This window comes from Mastigoproctus giganteus, chromosome 10 (genome assembly GCF_048544385.1).
Source record: "Mastigoproctus giganteus isolate SK-2022 chromosome 10, ASM4854438v1, whole genome shotgun sequence".
NCBI classification, from domain to species: Eukaryota; Metazoa; Arthropoda; class Arachnida; order Uropygi; family Thelyphonidae; genus Mastigoproctus; species Mastigoproctus giganteus.
The window spans coordinates 149,426,289-149,447,728 of record NC_143584.1 but is presented as its reverse complement, the minus strand read 5'-3'; the positions used below and the strand labels follow the sequence as shown (position 1 = coordinate 149,447,728).

At 38.8% G+C, this 21,440-nt stretch overlaps 1 protein-coding gene across 2 annotated transcripts in view; it reads right to left on the bottom strand.

The window, feature by feature from the left end:
• Ubr3 (Ubr3 ubiquitin ligase) overlaps positions 1-21,440 on the bottom strand; it is a 452,715-nt gene that overhangs the window by 189,583 nt on the left and 241,692 nt on the right. For both annotated transcript variants that reach the window (XM_090383419.1, XM_090383420.1), the window contains exon 19: positions 3,865-3,999. In XM_090383419.1, coding sequence (XP_090239545.1) covers positions 3,865-3,999 — 135 coding nt within the window. The remainder of the gene's footprint in view (positions 1-3,864; positions 4,000-21,440) is intronic.

The following is a 21,440-nucleotide window of genomic DNA, read 5'->3' as shown; positions in this document are numbered from 1 at the left end:
GGAGTAATACTCTTGATCTGATTATCAGTAGTGATTCTTCATTAAGAATCACTAACTACTGATAATAATTAAGAATCTGCAGATAAAGGAACCACTAGGTGGCAGTGATCACAGTATGCTGAAGTGGCATTTACTCAAAGAGGTAACTACCATCAGGGGTAAAGGGAAGGGTTTTTGCTTTCGCAAGGTGACTACAGGGGCCTCAGGCAGTATTTAAATTCTATATGGTGGGACCAACTGATGATGTTACCAACAGCAAATTCAAAGTGAGAAGCATTCAAATAAATAATCTTGGAAGCTACTAGGCTTTTCATACCAACTAAGAAATATTGCTCAAGATTTAGGCCTAAATGGATGTCAGATGAATTAGACATGTAGCAGAGAAGAAAAATGCATGGGATACACAAATTAATAGGTGACACAGAAGCCTATGATAGATATAAGCTGGTCTGTAACCAAGTCACAAAGGAGGTTAGGCAGGCAAAGGCAGATTACAAGAAATCTTTGGCAAAAGATGTTGTTATTTTGTTGTTATTTGGTTTTTAGGAGCATTAGCAACTAAGGCCATATTGCTCCGGTGCGGTGGTCATTCCCTGACTTTTCCGCATGCTCCGTATTTGGTGGTGACGGGTTCGAACCCCGGTCTAATCAAGAAGCGTGTGCTACCACTGCTGCTCCTTCCCACCTGGCTACGGAGGCGCCTTTTTGGCAAAAGATGCAAAGAGTCCTTTACTTATGTAAACTCTAGAGGGGAAGGGGATAAATCAGATTGGTCCACTTGATATCAATGGTTCAACTGTTGATGATCCTACTCAGGTAGCTAACAAACTAAATGAATATTTTGCATCTACATTCACACATGAGGAGTTATTCAGGTGGGGGAATGCCAGGGGTATATTAAACTCAGGCAGTAAGCTTGATAATATTGTAATAACTGAGAGTAAAGTGGAGGAGAAATTGTTGAAGATAAACATAAGAAAGGCAACTGGGATGGATGAGATCTATCCAGTTATATTAAAGGAGGCAGCAAAGGAAGTAAGCAAACCCTTAGCCATAATTATGAGAGCTTCCTTGGACTCAGGGGAGGTACCCATAGATTGTAGATGTGCAAATGTGACCCCCAATTCACTAAGGAGGATCAAAGGCTGACACAAATAATTATAGACCTGTGAGTTTAACTTCTGTTCCAGGAAAATTAATGGAGTCACTGGTTAAAGAAGCACTGCAGGATCATCTAGACAAGACTTCAGTTATAGCTCGGACACAGCATGGTTTTGTTAAGGGGAAGTCTTGCCTGACCAATTTGATTGGATACTATGATGCAGTCACAAAAGAACTGGATGCAGGGAATAACTTTGATATTATATACTTGGATCTTAGAAAGGCTTTTGATACTGTTGCACACAGAAGACTGCTGCACAAATTGGAGCAGTGTGGCATTGGAGGCAAATTGTGGCTATGGATAAAGGGAGAAGACAGAGAGTGGTAATCAATGGACACTACTTTTCGTGGACTAATGTTATTAGTGGAGTCCCCCAGGGTTTGGCGTTGTCCATTGTTGTTTTCTGTATTCATTAATGATATTGATGATGGTATATCAGGCTTAATGTCCAAGTTTGCAGACAATACGAAGGTCGGCAGGGTTGTTAATGATACAAATGACAGTATGCTGCTGCAACAGGATCTAGAAAGTTGAGCAGATAGGCTGAGAAGTGGCAACTGAAGTTTAACATTGACAAATGTAAAGTACTGCATATGGAAAGCAGTAATCCCAGAGTAACGTATCAACTGTGTGGTACTATACTGACAGTGGTAGAGAGTGAAAAGGACCTGGGGGTAATTGTGCATGCAGAAATTAAGTTTTCTGAGCAGTGCAGATGGTCTGCAAGAGTAGCCCATGGTGCCTTGTCAATGATATACAGGAATTTTTCTAGCAGGGATAAAGAGGTGATTATCCCCTTGTATAAGGCAATGGTCAGACCATACCTTGAGTACTGTATACAGGTCTGCAAGCCTCATTTTAAGAAGGATGTAGAGCTGTTGGAACGAGTACAGATAAGGGCAACAAGATTAGTGAAGATTAGTGAATGGAACAAAATTACAAGATTAGTGAATGGAACAAAAGGTTGCTCTTACGAAGAATGGCTTAAGTTGTGCAAATTACAGTGTCTGGAGACTAGGCACCTGCGAGGTGATCTGATTGAGGTGTATAAAGCCTTGAATGGTTTGAGCATGCTCAATGCTGATGGGATTCTTCCTCTTGCTCAGAATAATTGCCTGAGAGGGCATAAATTCAAATTGAGGAAAGACAGTTATAGGATAGATGTGTGGAAGTTTGCCTTTAGCCAGTGGGTAGTTAATTGCTGTCGTTGTAGAAGTTGATAGCTTAAACAGATGCAAGGCAGAACTAGACAAACATTTGGAGCGAGTGGATGGGTGAAATGAGAATGGGGTATGTGTATTGTTTTTTTTTGGCTGATGCTATATAAGCTTGCATCATGTGCCCTTGCTAATGCTACTGGGATATTTGTTTCTCTGTAGTCTCACACTAATGTTTTATGATGTACAGTGAATGTGATCATGTTATTACTTACACTAAACATTAAATATTTTTAAATTATCAGAATAAAATAGTTACACGATTTAAGCAGACAACACAGAATTTCCACGGAAACTTAAAAAAAAAAAAAGAATAGATTTTTTCTGGTTTTCTTTGTCTAAAGCAGAGGAACTAACAACCAACAAAAGTTAGCATCATTTTCTTTCCCCCAATGAAATATGATAAAAAGTGTCCCGGTATTAATATGAAACCATAAACCCACTAAAATTGGTGAGAATTCTCCATTATATCCAATACATGGAATTTTGTTGATATGCAAAACCATTTTATATCTGTGATCTTCACAGTATTCAGGATGACAGTATTTTATTCTTTTGAAATTTTGTAGTGTAAATAATCATGTGAGTGTTTTTTTTTCACACCACCACCATCTTTGGAAGCTTATACATATCTAGAAGTTCATCCAGGATTCCAGCTTATGATGACACAAACTGAAATTTTGTTTAGTAAAATTACACACACAAAAAAAATATTTTTTAAATGTATTTGCTGAAAAACATTATTGGCATGCAAGAATATTTACTATAAGGAATAACACTGCACTGCACGAGAATGAAAAACAGAATTTATTAAAAATGCTAACTGTCTGAAAGGGCGTACAATTAAGAAATTTAGAATAATTTTAAACTTACTATGTACAAGTTAGCAATAATGAAAATTTAAAAAGGTAGTTACACCTTTCAGTCTGTTATAAGAACTTCAACTGTAGCAGAGACTGAAAACTAGTCTTAAAGCACTTACATCCTGGTATTACCGTGTGTTCCTAGCATGGTATTCCCACATGCTAATATCTGCTGTGCAGTTTGAGAAGGAACTAATCTTATCTTTCTTAGACAGAATTTGCTCAAAATTCCTGAAACAGTATCATTACTAATATTGTTCTGTGTGTGGTTTTTTTTTTTTTTTTAGTATTTTTATTTTTCTTACCAGAGCAGGAAAAAAAACAAACCTGAATTAGCTGTTAAGAAGGAATTAAATATTTGTTGCGAATTATAGTACATATGACGGATTACTTATCTGCTGAAGTGAATCAAGTTTAGTTATAATTTTTAAAGTGAGTTTCTTTAGCACTCTAATATATAATTCAGATAATGCACTGAACATTAAGATGTATTTAATGAAATACTATACCTATTTTAAAACATTTTGTTTAATGAATTTTTACACATGAGAATTGATGAGAATCCTCCATTATTATCCAACACATGGAATTTTATATTTGAAATAGAGAAAGAATAACTTACCATAGAAAGGAACTAGTGGTCCGAGTTGTGAACCTTCTGATGATGAAGTTGCAGGAACAGATGAGGATGACGGTAAAGCCAAAGGGACATTCACTGATGGAAGAGAGGGATGTTGAATATTTGAATGGAGACCCTCTAAAAAAAACATGATAAAATAAATAAAGAAATAAACTGGCAACAAATGGATTTGAAGATATTACTGATATGTCATCAGTAAAATCTAAAGTTGCAAAATTGCACCTTTAGAGTGCAATTTTGCAACTTAAACATTAAAGTATTATTTACCTAAATTCAGAAAAGTATAGCATTTTTGTTTCTTTTCCTACATATTTTTCACCAACTACCTAGCACTGTTACACATTTTGCTTTGTCATCTAATGTAAAAAAACAAACCATCTACTGACAGTTTTCTTATGTCCACTTATCTGCATTCAAGTTATACTTGAAAAATTCCCATATAATTTTTAGACTTTGTATTTATATGCAGCAGAAATTTTACATAAAAAGGGATTGTGAGAACATCATAAATATGAGAACATCTCCCCCCCTCTTTTCTGATATTCAAATGTCTTGAAGTGACCATGAAAATAAAGGTCCTGTATTTCATGGCCCTCATTTGAGAACAGGGTGGTCAAAAAATAACAATGTACTTGTAAAAATTTCAATGTTTTGACACAAACATATTAATCTACATAAAAGAAAATATGATAACCAAGTTTTATTGTAGGGCTTCAATTTACATGACTACAAATACTGCTCAAAGTGTCATCCTCTGAATCAAAAATAGCTCCAATTTTAAGTAATAAAATTATGAACACCATGGGAAAGCCAGCCATGGGCTTTCAATCGGTGGACGAGTAGGTATATTAGTGTTATTGTAGCACCAATGTACCAACCTTCCCACTGATGAGAGGCCAACAAGCCTTGAAACAGTGCCGTCTGGGGGAGCCTAATGGTATGTTTTGTTACTGAAAATAGGTAACAGCCTTCCCTACTGGAGAAGCGTTGCCTATTCGAGGAATTTATGAGTGAATACTTGAGTGAATAAGTGTCAATTTGAAGAGTAGCTGCCACTTTCCTTTTCCAATGGTCATTTCTTCTTCTTCTTCCTCTCCTACTATCACTTTCCTCCACTTTTTTGCTTTTCTATGTCTAATAGAAATAGAGGCGTGGATAACAAAGTTTATTATCCCATACAGATTTACAAATGGTGCCGACTCTGTGGTGGTATCTGCAGAGAATAAGAAACACTAGTCTTCTCCACTGGATGAGCATTGCTCATTCGAAATACTATAGTAAATAAATCTGATGAATTTGGGGTGCTGGTCAAGACATCAAAGGCAGATACTGTTGGGATATCAGAGATGTGGTGTCACACAGATATAAGGAATGCAGAATTGGAATTAGGGGGAGAACAATGTGCACAGAAAGGATAGGAAGAGGAGGAGGGGTTTTGCTGTTAATTAAGACACATTAAATCTAAGGAAGTGCATCCAGTTGACATGGGTGAACAGTGCAATGTTGAGTCAGTTTGATGTGACATAAGCACTGGGAAACCAAAACTGAGAGTAGGCCTAAGTTTTTTTTGTTATATTCTGATGAGTACAACAAAAAAAAAAAAAAACTGTACAGAGAAATAGAGTTGGCCAATAAATCAGAATGTCTTATAATGGGGGATTTTAACTTTCCAGATATTAACTGGAACTTGTGGATCGGTCACTCTCACACTAGAAAGAGTTTGGTGGATTTATTGGATGACTGTTTTCTACAGCAGCATGTTCGAGGAGGCAACCGCAGGGAGTAATATCTGATTATCAGCAGCGATTATTGATGCAATAAGAATATCAGATAAAGGAACCACCAGTGGCAGTGATCAGAGTGTACTGATGTGGGATTTACTTAAAGATGTAACTACTATCAGGGGGTAAAGGGAAGAGTTTTTGCTTTCGTAAAGGTGTCTACTGTGGGCTCATACAGTTTTTAAATTCTGTACAATGGGACCAAGTGATGATGTTACCAACAGCAAATTCTAAATGGGAAGCATTCAAGGAAGCAATCTTGGGAGCCTAGTTTTTTTTTGTACCAAATAAGAAATACTGTTCAAGGTTTAGGCCTAAATGGAAGGCAGATGAACTAATGAGACTCGGGACAGAGAAGAAAAATGCATGGGATGGATATGACCTGTGAGTCGTTATGCAAATCGCAGCAACTCCAGGTGAACTACAGTGCGTGCGCGGGTCAGGACACAGTATAAAAAACACCTGATACTGAGCTCTGTTAATCAGTGTTACTCTTCTTCAGATGGGAAAGGCAGCAGACTTAAGCGAGTTTAAAGCAACAAAGGCCAAATTGTAATGGCCAGATGACCGGGTCAGAGCATATCCAAAACAGCATGGCTGGTGGGGTGATCACAGTCAGCCATGGTAAGTATCTACCGAAATTGGTCCGAGGAGAGAAAACTCATTAACCACTGGCGAGGTGTTCGACAATTGATGCTCGAGGTGAGCGAAGGCTCTCCCAGATGATACGTGGCAACAGAAGGGTGACTGTGAAGCAACTCGCAGGAAACTGGAATGCTGGTGACGAGAGTAATGTGTCACAACACACAGTACATTAAACCGTGCTGAAAATGTGGCTGTGTAGCTGCAGGCCACTCTGAGTGCCCACGCTAACCAAGGTTCACCGGCAACAGTGCCTACAATGGGCACACGAGCATTGAAACTGGACTTTAAGTGATTGGAAGAAGATCGTTTGGTCCGATGAATCAGATTTCCTGTTGCACCACGTGCACAGCCGGGTACGTGTGCATCGTTTACTTGGGGAAATGATGGCGCCTGGATGCACCACGGACCGAAAACAAGCCGGTGGCGGCGATGTCATGCTTTCGGCGATGTTCTGCTGGGATATCCTGGGTCCAGTCATCCACATGCTGGGAACTCTGATGTCTACCACCTACCTAAATATCATTGCTGACCAGGTACACCCTTTCATGGCAACGGTCTTCCCCTCTGGCTGTGCAGTCTTTCAGCAGGATAACACGCCATGCCACACCGCCCGGATTGTTTGAGACTGGTTTGCAGAACATGAGGAAGACTTCCAAGTATTGCTCTGGCCTCCGAATTCCCCAGACACCAATCCCATCGAGCATCTGTGGTTTGTGTTGGAACAGCAACTCCGATCAGTGGCGTCTCAACCATAGACATTACAGGAATTAAAGGATCTGCTGGTTACGTTTTGGTACCAGATAACACAAGACACATTTAGAAATCTTGTAGCATCTGTGCTTTGCCGGGTACAAGCTGTTTTAGCTGCACGTTGAAGACCAACGTCATATCAGGTAGGTGGTCATAATGTTTTGGCTCATCAGTGTAAGCTAGTCTGTAATGAAGTCACAAAGGAGGTTAAGCAAGCAAAGACAGATGAGAAATCTTTGGCAAAGAATGCAAAAAAAAAAAAAAAAAAAAGCAACAAAGACATCTTTACTTATGCAAACTCTAGATGAAAGGGATGAATCAGATTGGTCCACTTGATATTGATGACTCGACTGTCGATGATCCAATTCAGGAGCTGACATATTGAATGAGTATTTTGCATTTACAATTACACAAGGGGAATTCTGTAGGGAAGTGGAGGCCAGAAGCTTATCAATCTCTAACAGGGGGCTAAATGATTTTGTAATAACTGACAGCAAAGTGGAGGTGAAACTGTTGAAGTTAAACATAAGAAAGGCACCTGGGGTGGATGGGATCTATCCAGTTATATTAAAGGAGGCAGCAAAGGAAGTAAGGAACCCCTTAGCCATAATTATGAGAGCATCTGTAAAGTACATCCATGGACTGCAGAAGTGCAAATGTATCCTCAAATCACAAAGGGGAATAAAAGAGTGACACAAGTAATTACAGATCTATTAGCTTAACTTCTGCTCCGGGGAAAATAATGGAGTCACAAGTCAAAGAAGCATTGCAAGATCATCTAGGCAAGACTGCAGTTATAGTTCAGACACAGCGTGGGTTTGTTAAGGGGAAGTCCTGTCTGACCAATTTAAGTGGATACTATGATGTGGTCACAAAGGAACTGGTATCACATACTTTGATTTTAGAAAAGATTTTGATACTGTTGCACATGGAAAACTGCTGTACAAATTGGAGCAGTATGGCATTAAGGGTAAGTTGCTGCAATGATAAAAGGATGGTTGAATGGGAGAAGACAGAGTGGTAATCAATGAACACTGCTCTTCGTGGACTAATATTATTAGTGGAGTCCCACAGAATTCGGTGTTGGGCCCATTGTTGCTCTCTATATTTATCAATGATATTGATGAAGGTATATCAGGATTAATGTCCAAGTTTGCAGATGATACGAAAGTTGGCATGGTCGTTAATGACATTAATGACAGTATGCTACTGCAACAGGATCTAGAAAACTTGAGCAGATGGGCTGAGAGGTGGCAACTGAAGGTTAACATTGACAAATGCAAAGTACCACATATGGATACAAGCAGTGCTTTTTTTGTAAAAAAATAGGTGACGGTACTCATTCTTTGCTATCAGTTTTGGAAATTAAAATGATATGAAAAGAACTCTAAATTTTTTTTCGACTGATATTGTTACTTGTAGTAATGTTTTTAGAATAAGAACAACAAATTAAGTATATTAACGTAGTTTATTAAGAATAAATTTATTATTCAAGTATATAAAAAAATAAGTAAACTGTGAGTAAACTAATTAAAAACAATTTCAAAATAAAGCTTTTTTAGAATATTTCCAATTTTTATTAAGTTCTCATCTGACACGCTATGCCGACTTCTTTTCCTTCTCTTTGTGTGTCGGTTGCTGAATGACGTTTCCGAAGTAGCCACAAATCGACACGCGGTCCTTGAGGTTGTTACAGACAATCTCTCAGATATGCCAGGCAAGCTGTACTTGCTACCTGGGAGTCTAAAACGCTGATGGAACTGATATTCAGATGATACTCAAGTCAAGTGGACCCAATTTTGGTGAAGTCCGGACGGTCTTTGACAGCCAAATCCCCTACTTGCACCTTCACGATGGTGGGACTGTTAGTAATCCTGGGTATAACCTCCATGCAAAAGTACATGGTGGGTGACCACCAGGTGTGAACCAACGTAAGCAGGGGTCGAGGTGTGGCGCCCACACGACATGGAGGAATGCGGCCCCTCTATGTTACCAGGCAGTACTAGGTGGTAGATGACTCTCATCAACTGGTGCAATACCACCATTTTGCTTATTGGAGGCTTGAAGTGGTGGAACCCATGTTTAGTCTCTAGAGTTAAGTTCCGGTCAACCCTTCCCTATCTCTTCCATCATGCAGTATGACTGATGACTTTTGAGGTTATGATGAACGTCGTGGTGAGATCCAATATTCCTTACATTTCGAGGGTACAGCTCTAAAACGGCGTTCGCAGGCCGGCCGGTAGTTAGTACACCGGACCGAACCTATTGGTAACTCTCTAGGAGGCTTCAGGATCAGCTAGTGTATAATCTTGCTACCTCTACTCTGCCAGATAGTGACTGGAGGGAGTCCGAGTAGAGTGTATGCGGGAAGCATTGTCGTGGCCATGTTATGTCAAGGATCTGGGTATATTCTTACCACATGTACGCCATATCCAAAAATTTCATTACTTCATATAGCATGTCCCACCCACTTTTTCTTACTATTGAATACACCATGAATTGTCAAACTAATAGAGCAAGCTTATCTGCGAAAAGATCTAAACCTCCCAAGCACTTCCTAATTCATTTCACAAATAGACGTGGTCTCAATTCTAATCTCAACGATGTCCATTTCCACTTGCAGTCTGCCAAACCCCATTTACTTTTTCTGACAGAATCTCAGTTATCAGTTGATTCAACTACTGTTCATCTCAGATGCCCAAACTATTAGCTGTATGATTCCTTTCGCCTCAAAGGTGGTACTTGTGCATATGTCCATTCTGATATTCCCTGTCAGAGACTTGGCAATTTGGAATCGCCTCTCTTTGATCTTCTCTGGCTTAAAATCTCTCTACCTCATTGTGTCAAATTCATCTGTTGTTTCTACCGTTCTCCCAACTCCACTAATCACTTGGAGCTCTTTGACTGCCTCTCTTTGAAACTTTACTTTCTCCAGTCCAACTTTCCTAACAGTGAAGTAATTTTCCTTGGTGATTTTAATGTTCACAACTCCAGCTGGCTTCCATTTTATAGTCACACCGACCCAGCTGGTCGAGATGATGAGGCTTTTGCAATTACTAATGTCCTTGCATAGATTGTTAATTTACCTACAAGAATATTGGACAATCCTAACCATACATCCAACACGCTTGATCTTTTTCTCACAAACAACCCTTCTAAGTACACGGTCAAATTGAGAGGTGCTTTAGGCACTTCAGATCACAACTTGGTGATTATCACTTCTCCAATGGAGCCTTTATCTTATGGCTATTCCCAACTTTGTGTTGTTTGGCATTACAAGAATGCAAAATGAGATGACCTGCGAGATTTCTTTTCTTCTTTTCCTTGGTCGGATTACTGTTTCAAAACTTTTGATGTCAACGTTTGCTCAGATCATGTCAGTGAAATTATAAGTGCAGGAATGGAATCCTTTATCCCACACTCCACTTTAAAAGCTCGTCCTTTATCTAAACCTTGGTTTTCCGATAAATGAGCTAAGGCTGTTCAAGAGAAGAATGTTGCATATCGTAATTGGCTTGTTTCTAATTCTTCAGTTTCATTTTCTGCCTACACCAAAGCTCGCAACAATTGTAAAGCAGTTATTAATCAGTTCAAACTAGGGTTAGAACAGGCTAAGAATAGAAAATTTGCTTCTTGCCCTAATGGTAGCCGAGCATTCTGGTCTCTTGCCAAAGCTATTGGCCGCAACTTTTGCCCATCTCTGCTCCCACCTCTGTCCAAACCAAATGGTTCTGTTCTCACTTCAGCCAAGGATAAAGCTGACCTGCTAGCATCCCATTTTTCTTCCAACTCATGTATTAATGATCTTGGTAAAACACCTCCCACCATTCCCAACACGCTCCATTCAATGCCTCCTGTGGTCTTCCATCAAAAGGATGTCAGAAGGATTTTGACTAATCTTGATGCTAAGAAAGTTCCAGGTCCTGATGGTATTTCTCCACTTGTTCTCAAAACCTGGGCTCCTGAACTTATTCCTGTTCTTTGCCGCCTTTTTTCACTTTCTTATTCCAAAGGTGTTTTTCCTTCTGCTTGGAAATTTTCTCATATCCAGCCAGTCTTAAAAAAGGGTGAAATTCTCTCCCATCCAGTTATCGTCCCATTGCAATTACTTCTACCCTTTCTAAAGTAATGGAGAAATCAATTAACCACCAACTCTTAAACTACCTAGAAACCTTCTGTTTGATCAACGAACGCCAGTATGGATTCTGTCAGTGTCGATCCACGTGACATTCTGGCTTATGTTACCCATTTATGGACTAATTCAATGGAAAGTTTCGGTGAAACACAAGTAGTTGCTCTTGACATCTCAAAGGCTTTTGATCGTGTTTGGCATAAAGGTCTTCTAAACAAGCTTCCATCTTATGGTTTGCCAACTGTTTTTAGTATTTTTTTTTTTTTTTTTAAGGAGCATTAGCAACTAAGGCCATATTGCTCTGGGGGTATGCGGTGGTCATTCCCTGACCTTTCCGCATCCTCCGTATTTGGTGGTCATGGGCTCGAACCCCGGTCTAATCAAGAAGCGTGTGCTCCTGCCCACCTGGCTACGAAGGCACCCTGTTTTTAGTAATTGGTTATCCAGTTTTCTCTCTGATCGCTCAATGAGGATGATGGTAGATGGCTCTCTGTCTTCTAACTTCTTCACTAATGCCGGTGTCCCGTAAGGTTCAGTTCTTTTCCTCTTGTATATTAATGATCTTCTTCCATTGACTGGAAATCCTATCCATAGTTTTGCCGATGATAGCACATTGCATTCTACTTTCCATTTTGAGAAACCTTGCCCTGCTCAATAAGCTTCAACTTCTCAAAAATCTGCTACTAATTCCTTAAATACCGATCTTCAGGTAATTCTCCAGTGGTGCAAAGACAACTTAGTTTATTTCAACCATTCTAAAACTCAGTCTTGTCTTATATCTGACAAAAAGGATTCTTCTGCTCCTATGCTTATCTTTAGTGACACTCCGATTTCTAGGCAAAATGATATATCTCTTTTGGGGATTACCCTGACTTCTAATCTCTCTTGGCACAAGCACATTACAAATATTGCTTCCTCTGCATCTAAAAAACTTGGTTTTCTCTTTCGCTCTTGGCGTTACTTTTCTTCCAAACAGCTGCTCACTCCGTATAAATCGCAAATCCGCCCTGCCAAGGAATATTGTTCCCACATCTGGGGTGGTGCCCCCAAAACCTCTCTCACGCTTCTTGATTCCATTCAGAAGAGGGCAGTTAGGTTAATTAATGATTCATCTCTAACAGAGTCTCTCCACTCGCTGTCTCATAGACATACTGTTTCTGCTGCATGCCTCTTGGCTTCTATAATTCCCGCTCTCTCTTTCAAAACAGTCCGAACACGTGCCGCCACCAGCCAACATCCATTTACAGTCCAACTTCAAACTCACAGAACCAACTTTTCATCTTCCTCGTTTATTCATTCAACTGCTTTTTTCTGGAACAACCTTCCTTCATACGTATTTCCTGAAAATTACAGTCTACAGAAGTTCAAGTGTAATGTCAACAAATATCTTCTTTCATCTTCTCAACGTCCAACCCAAGCCCGGTACTAAGTACTATAGGTTCTAATACCTCTCGTGTTTGGGGTTTACGTTAAAAAAAAAAAAAAAAAAATGCAAGGTACTGCACATGGGTAGCAGTAACCCCAGAGTAACTTATCAACTGTGTGGTACTACGCTCGGGCTAGTGGAGAATGCAAAATAGTTGGGGGTAATTGTGCAGTCAGACATGAAATTCTCTGAGCAGTGCAGAAATTCTGTCAGAACAGCTCATGGGGTTTTGTCAATGATACACAGAAAATTTTTTAGCAGGGATAGGGAAGTGATTACCTGTTTGTACAAGGCCATGGTTAGGCCACATCTTGAGTACTGCGTACAGGTCTGGAGGCCTCACTTTAGGAAGGATGCAGATCTGTTGGAATGGGTGCAGAGATGGGCAACCAGATTGGTGAAAGAAACAAAAGGGTGCTCTTAGCTAGGAAGGCTTCACTTCTGTAAACTGTAGCTTCTGGAGACTAGAAGGATAATCTGATTGAGGTGTTTAAGGCCTTGGATGGATTGAGTAAGCTGAATATTAATGGTATTCATCCACTTGCTGAGAATACACATATGAGAAGACATAAATTCAAGTTTAGGAAGGATGGTTGCAAATTACATGAGGGGAAGTTTGCCTTCAGCCAGTGGGTGGTTGATTGTTGGAACAAGCTTCTATCTAGTTCTCCCTTGAAATTCTTGTAGGGTACTGATGGGTTATTCATTTTTTTTTTTTTTTTTTTTGTTTGTTTGGCTGATGCTATATAAGCTTGCATTGTTCCATCATTTGCCATTACTGCTACTACTAGTTTCATCTCACACCACACAGATTCTATGTTGGCAAGTGTACGTTTGGAGGGATACAAGGACTAATAGATTAACAGTAGCCACTGACAGAGGTGAAAGTGATCCTTGCACTGCTTCTATTGGAATGAGCAGCAGCCTGGAAAATAAGATGCAGGATATTTCAGAGACTGCTGGGAATCACTGGGTCACAAGTAAACACATGGGTTGTGTTAGGGTAGCTAAGAAAAAGAACAGGTGCATGTATACTTGCATGTACACCAATGCTAGGAGTTTAGAAAATAAATTTGATGAATTTGAGGTATTGCTCAAAACATCAAAGGCAGATATTGTTGGGATTTCAGAGACGTGGTGTCACACAGATATAAGGAATGCAGAACTGGAATTTGGGGAGTACAATGTCTACAGAAAGGATAGACAGGATAGAAAGGGAGGAGGAGTTATGCTATTAGTTAAGAAATACATAAAATCCAAGGAAGTGAAGCCAGTCAACATCGCTGGACAGTGTGTCGAGTCAGTTTGGTGTGACGTAAGCATTGGGAGATCAAAATTGAGAGTAGGAGGGTGCTATAGGCCTAATGACTCTGATGAGTATAATAAGAAACTGTACAGGGAAATACAGTGGGCCAGTAAATGAGAGTCTTATAATAGGGGATTTTAATTTCCCAGATATTGACTGGAATTTGTGGGTTGGTCACTCACACACAAGCAAGGCTTTTGAGGATTTATTGGATGATTGTTTTCTACATCAGCATGTTCGGGAGGCAACTAGAGGGAGTAATACTCTTGATTTGATAATCAGTAGTGATTCATCATGCATTAAGAATCTGTAGATAAAGGAACCACTGGGTGGCAGTGATCACAGTGTGCTGAAGTGGGATTTACTCAAAGAGGTAACTACTATCAGGGGTAAAGGGAAGGGTTATTGCTTTCGTAAAGGCGACTACGATGGTCTGAGACAGTATTTAAATTCTATACAGTGGGACCAACTGATGATGTTACAAACAGCAAATTCAAAATGGGAAGCATTCAAAGAACTTATCTTGGAAGCTACTAGGCTTTTCATACCAACTAAAAAATATTGTTCAAGGTTTAGGCCTAAATGGATGTCAGAGGAACTAATGAGACACATGGCAGAGAAGAAAAATGCATGGGATACATATAAATTAACACGTGACACAGAAACCTATGATAGATATAAGTTGGTCTGTAACCAAGTCTCACAGGAGGTTAGGCAGATTATGAGAAATCTTTGGCAAAGGATGCAAAGAAAAACAGCAAAGAGTTCTTTACTTATGTATTAGTAGTAGTAGTGGCATGTGATGCAAGAAAGCAAGTGTATGAGCTTATGCAGCATCAGCCAAAAAAAAAAAAAAAAATCACACCATTCCCTCCAAATGCCTGTCCTGTAAACTCTAGAAGGAAGGGGATGAATCAGATTGGTCCACTTGATATCGATGGTTCAACTGTTGGTGATCCTGCTCAGGTAGCTATCAAACTAAATGAATATTTTGCATCGACATTCACACATGAGGAGTTATTCAGCGAGGGGAATGCCAGAGGTGTATTCAACTCTGACAGTAAGCTAGATAATCTGGTAATAACTGAGAGTAAAGTGGAGGGGAAATTGTTGAAGATAAACACAAGAAAGGCACCTGGAATGGATGGGATCTATCCAGTTATATTAAAGGAGGCAGAAGAGGAAGTAAGCAAACCCTTAGCTATAATTATGAGAGCTTCATTGGACTCAGGGGAGATACCCATAGACTGGAGATGTGCAAATGTGACCCCAATTCACTAAGGAGGATCAAAGGCTGACTCAAGTAATTATAGACCTGTGAGTTTAACTTCTGTTCCAGGAAAATTAATGGAGTCACTGGTTAAAGAAGCATTGCAGGATCACGTAGACAAGACTTCAGTTATAGCTCGGACACAGCATGGTTTTGTTAAGGGGAAGTCTTGCCTGACCAATTTGATTGGATATTATGATGCAGTCATAAAAGAACTGGATGCAGGGAATAACTTTGATATTATATACTTGGATCTTAGAAAGGCTTTTGATACTGTTGCACAAATTGAAGCAGTGTGGCATTGGAGGCAAATTGCTGCTATGGATAGAGGGGTGGTTGAGGGGGAGAAGACAGAGAGTGGTAATCAATGGACACTGCTCATCGTGGACTAATGTTATCAGTGGAGTCCCTCGGGGTTCAGTGTTGTGTCCATTATTGCTTTCTGTATTTATAAATAATATTGATGATGGTATATCAAGTTTAATGTCAAAGTTTGCAGACAATACAAAGGTTGGCAGGGTTGTTAAGGACACTACTGATGCTATGCTGCTGCAACAGTATCTGGAAAGGTTGAGCAGATGGGCTGAGAGGTGGCAAATGAAGTTTAACATTGACAAATGTAAAGTACTACATATGGGAAACAGCAACCCCAGAGCAACGTATCAACTCTGTGGTGCTACACTGACAGTGGTAGAGAATGAAAAGGACCTGGGGGTAATTGTGCAGGCAGATATGAAGTTCTCTGAGCAGTGCAGATGGGCTGCAAGAGTAGCTCATGGTGTCTTGTCAATAATATACAGGAATTTTTCTAGCAGGGATAAGGAGGTGATTATTCCCTTGTATAAGGCAATGGTCAGGCCACACCTTGAGTACTGTATACAGGTCTGGAGGCCTCATTTCAAGAAGGATGTAGAGCTGCTGGAATGAGTACAGAGAAGGGCAACAAGATTTGTGAATGGAACAAAGGGTTGCTCTTAGGAAGAAAGGCTTAAGTTTTGCAAATTACAGTGTGGAGACTAGGCACCAGTGAAGTGATCTGATAGAGGTGTATAAAGCCTTGAATGGTTTGAGCATGCTCAATGCTGATGGGATTCTTCCTCTTGCTCAGAATAATCACCTGAGAGGGCATAAATTCAAATTGAGGAAAGATAAATGTAGGATAGATGTGCGGAAATTTGCCTTTAGCCAGCGGGTAGCTGGTTGGTGGAACATACTTCCATCCATTGTTGTGGAAGTTGACAGCCTAAATAAATTTAAGGCTCAGCTGGACAGGTATTTCGAACGAACGGAGGGTTGAAGTGGAAGTTTTTTTTTTTTTTTGGGTGATGCTGCATAAGCTTGCTTTCTTGCATCATATGCCTCTACTAATGCTAAAGTTCCAAATTTGGAAATGCTTTTGTTGCATCTAGGCTGCTTTTTACAAGAAGCATCAGCACTATTATTTCAAATTATTTGCCCTACACAAGAATTCAAACTCAGTTATTTTTCTGACAATGTTCCTAACATTACTGTACATACAATTCAGGCTGTCCTCCTGTGTTCTTTACTACCCTGACACATCCTTTGAACTTATGTGTCTGTTCCTATAGTATTAGCTTCCCATTCATTTAAAACATCACTGACTATGGTACATTTCTTGAACATCAGAAGGTTCTTCTTTTGAGATCTCCTACAAAATATCTTGTATGAGAACTGATAAAGTATCCTCAACAATATTTCAAACAGTAGTTGCTGTAGTTCAGAGAAAAAAAATCCAAAATACAGACACATCTAACAAAACTTTCTTGCACGTTTTATATTTCATCTCTGCATAAAGAATTTCCACTGAATATGTTGTCTATATTTATTCCATTTCCAGATAAAGAATAACAGAGATAATATTTATAATAGTAACTTTAATATTGATTAATATTATTAATATTAATTTATCACAATGGTCACTTAAAATTGAGAAAATATTTTATTTTCGTTTTCTATGATATATTCTCCAAAAGTTTTTTTCTGCATTGTGAAAAAATAAAGCAATGTATGCAAATATCGCAAATTTTTTGATGTAACTCAACAGATTCGAAGTTTAGCCATTAATCAAACTATATACAAATTTTAGTACTGGAACTGATATATTATACCTCCACTAAATATTCAGTGTCACCATAAGATCTTATTTAAAATTCAACATACAAGTTGTTTGGATTGACTTATGATGTCACTATTAAGCAGTCAGCACTGTTTTTAAATAATCAGTAAATGTTTCTCTATAATCAGCAACAAATACTGTTTCTGATTTTCATTCCTCATTATAATCCTATTACATTCTTTTTTCACTGTTATTTACACAATTAAATTCAAAACTCTTCCTAACTGATCTGCATTTATCTTTGAGTGTGATATCACCAGATCAGATTCTCAATAGCTGTTTGAAAAGGTGGAGGGATGGAAGAAAATCACTGCATCTTTCATCTCTGAACTGTTTGTTATGAACCCTAGATTTTCACATTAGCATATTTTGCAGAATCTAGTTGTGCATATTGTGGTGACCAAGCAAAATCCTCTTTTTCATGAAGTGTGTTAACCATTGCTCACCCAGATTCCACTGACATATTCTCATTAAATACTACAAGCTCTATAAATTTTTCACTCAGATACTACAGCTAACTTTAAAATTTTTTGCTGGTGGGTTTTTTTTTTTTTTTTTTGATGGCTGGATAAAACTAGACTTCGTTGACACTGGTGATGACTGATATTAAAGAAATTTGAAAAAAATTAGAGGAAGCAGAAATAGGAATACATGTTAAATCATGTTTTAGTGCATCCACCCAATAAGATAAAGTTATCACTAAGTCCTCTTTCTTCTCATGCAGTGAGTTTGAACTGGTTTGGAAACATCCACAAATTTGAAAGTAGTAATGCTCTAATCATCAATCTTGCATGATGATTGTTGGTACATAAGTCACACTCCACAATCAGGAATTCCTTCTATAACACAATTGCTAGTCAAGGAATTCTCCTGGAATCAAAACTGTACAGCTTTCACAAATGTTTTTTTTGGGAGCCAGGTAGCACAAAAGAGAAAAAGAGACATTAAATATAACATGTTCATATTCATGATTCCTGCAACACCAATAAGAATAAGTTTACAAATTTACTGGCACAAGTGGCAAAAAATAACTAGTCTTATTAAAGCTTGTGAAAGAATTCGAAAAATAATTAGCTATGGTATGGTTCTGTAAAGGGAAAATCTTGTTTAAATAATCTGCTAAACTATTATAACAGTGCCAATATTAAGTTTTATGCAGAAAATAACTTCAACAATTGTTTATATGACATTCTACTCTGTCCCACATGCAAGACTATATAAAAGCTGGAATATACTGATGTCATGGAAAAAGTCTTAATTACAGGGATGGCTACAGGAGAGGGAAAAAGTGGATTTTAGTTGGTAGTTACTCTTCAGAATAGGCTAGTCAGAAGTGAGAGTCCATGAGTGCAATGTTAAAATCTGCAAATGATATGAAGATTAGGATGATAAATAACCAGCAATAAGCACTGCTCCCTCAAGACACCTTGGATATGTTTCAGGGATAGTCAGATAAGCGGAAACTACATTTTAATGATGGAAAATGCAAGATTTTTACCCTTGGAAAACAACAACACAAAAAAAAAAAAAAAAATACTTAGGCAAAGAATGTAAGAAACAGTAGAGAAAGAAAGGGAGTAGGGTATTATAATCCAGACAAACATGAAATTTTACGTTAAGTGTAGACAAGCAGCACGGGACCATGATGTCCTGTCAATTAAAACTTTAAAATAGTATTGTGGAACTTCAGAGCAATTACAGTTCAAAATTCAAACTAAACATATGGTTTGTTATTTGTTATTTGGTTTTTTTAGGAGCATTAGCAACTAAGGCCATATTGCTCCGGGAATATGCGGTGGTCATTCCCTGACCTTTCCGCATCCTCCGTATTTGGTGGTGACGGGCTCGAACCCCGGTCTAATCAAGAAGCGTGTGTTACGCACTGCTGCTCCTTCCCACCTGGCTATGGAGGCGCCACTAAACATATGGAAGCTTTTGACAAACAGACCACATTTCTCAATCATAATGATTTATCTAGTGTCTTTCTAAATAATGGTTATTACAAAGTAACTTACCAACTTAAAACAATTGTAAGCACCATAATTTTAGAAACAGCAGAAAGACAAATACATCAAATTAAAGAAGAGTGCCGAAAGTTTTGATGAGCTACAGCTATAGATATTCAAAATGGGCAACAGTGGTTATTCAACAAACATCCCATTGAAAATCAAGCTCCTCTCACACTTTATGCAGTGTTTCAGGAGTTACTTTTGCTATGGCAGCACAATGATTCTGGCCTTCACTTCAACCACATTCCTTGTTAATGGTGGTTGATAAGATGTCATCTTTCATGAAAACTCAAAAATAGAAATCCATTGGTATCAACTATGGGGATTGTGGATGCCAATGAATGGGACCCAAAAAAACCAATCTGTCTTCCTTGGAAGTGCTGATCCCAACATGCTGTCACTTCTTGATGATAATAAGATGGAGTACCACCTTGTTGGAAGAGAAACTGTCCACTGGGGGTCATCAGTGCTGATTTGTGGTATCAGAAAATTCTCAAGCATATAGAGATAAACAATCCTAGTGATGGTTTTTTCATAAAAAAAGAAAGGCCTGTAAATTTTCTCTGAATTCAAAACACAGAACACACTGACTTTCAGGCTGCCACAAACATGTTCAAGCAGGAACTAACCCGTGTCCCAAACACAAACATTGTGCATGTTGACATAGTCACTAGCATGAAATGTAGATTCATCACTGAACATGATATGCTTAAGCAGATCATTTTTATCATCATGCCTTGCCTGCATTTCTACAAAGAAATTAGTGTGCTTCACTTTGTCTTCATTTTTGACTGCTTGCACCACTTGATAGCAGTAAGGCTTGGGCTGTAAATGTTTCTGTAGCAAACCAAATTCATGACCAGCACACATTGTTGATTTTTTCAAACTTCTGAGGAACATACATCTCACTTCCTCCACTGTTTCATCACTCACACTTGGTCTGTCTTCTATCCATGTTTTCTATCTCTGTCTGTTTTCTATCCATGAATCAAATGGCCAATGCCACATGTCTAGTAGGTACATTTAGAAAACCAACATTTCATATTGAAAAAATTTCTGTGCCACTGATGCATGGAATTTCTACTGGAAGAATTTTCTTCATAAACAAGTGTGAAATCATCTCTGAACTACTGTTGCTGACTTTGTTTCCTCAAACCAAAAGACATTGTGCTTTTTTTTTTGTGGCCCTCTTTCTGTACCACCATATACCCATTCACTGCCATCAGAATACAATGTTTTTAAGCTACTGTGTAATAACCCTGTATACCTACTAGATGTGTGGGATTCATGATATTGTGTGTAAACGACTGACACTGAATTATGATGATGGCAATGTTCAATGTAAGAACCAACCTTCCAACTTCCCTTCTTAATTTCTAACTTTATCACATCTCAGTATCAGAGACCCAAAAACAGTATTGATAAGTGTTCTCCTCTCTCTATTCATCACATTAGCATTAGTGCAAGAAAGCAAGCTTATACAGCATCAGCCCAAAAAAAAAAAAAAACTTCCCATTTCACTGATCCATCCATTCCAAATGTTTGTCTAGTTCTGCCTTGAATTTATTTAGGCTATCAACTTCCAGAACAACAGATGGAAGTTTGTTCCAGCAATCAACTACCCGCTGGCTAAAGGCAAACTTCTGCACATCTATTCTACAACTGTCTTTCCTCAGTTTGAATCTATGCCCCTCAGGTTTGTAATCTGAGCAAGAGGAAGAATCCCCTCATCATTAAGCCTACTCAATCCATTCAAGGCCTTATATACCTCAATCAGATCACCTCACAGGTGCCTAGTCTCCAGAAGCTGCAATTTTGCAGAACTTAAGCCTTTCTTCATAAGAGCACCTCTTTGTTCCCTTCACCAGTCTTGTTGCCCTTCTCTGTACTTGTTCTAGCAACTCTACAGGCTTCCTACTTATTTCTCATACCGCATATGCATTGCCTCTAACCAATGCTGATACTGTTGGTCATTTTCATACCCAATAATGGATGCTACAAAGGGTTTAAATGAGTCCCACTTTCCATACCTGCTCAGCAACTGCTGAACTGAACTTACCAATTTGTATAGCATCCATTTCAATTCAGTGGTTATCCATGGT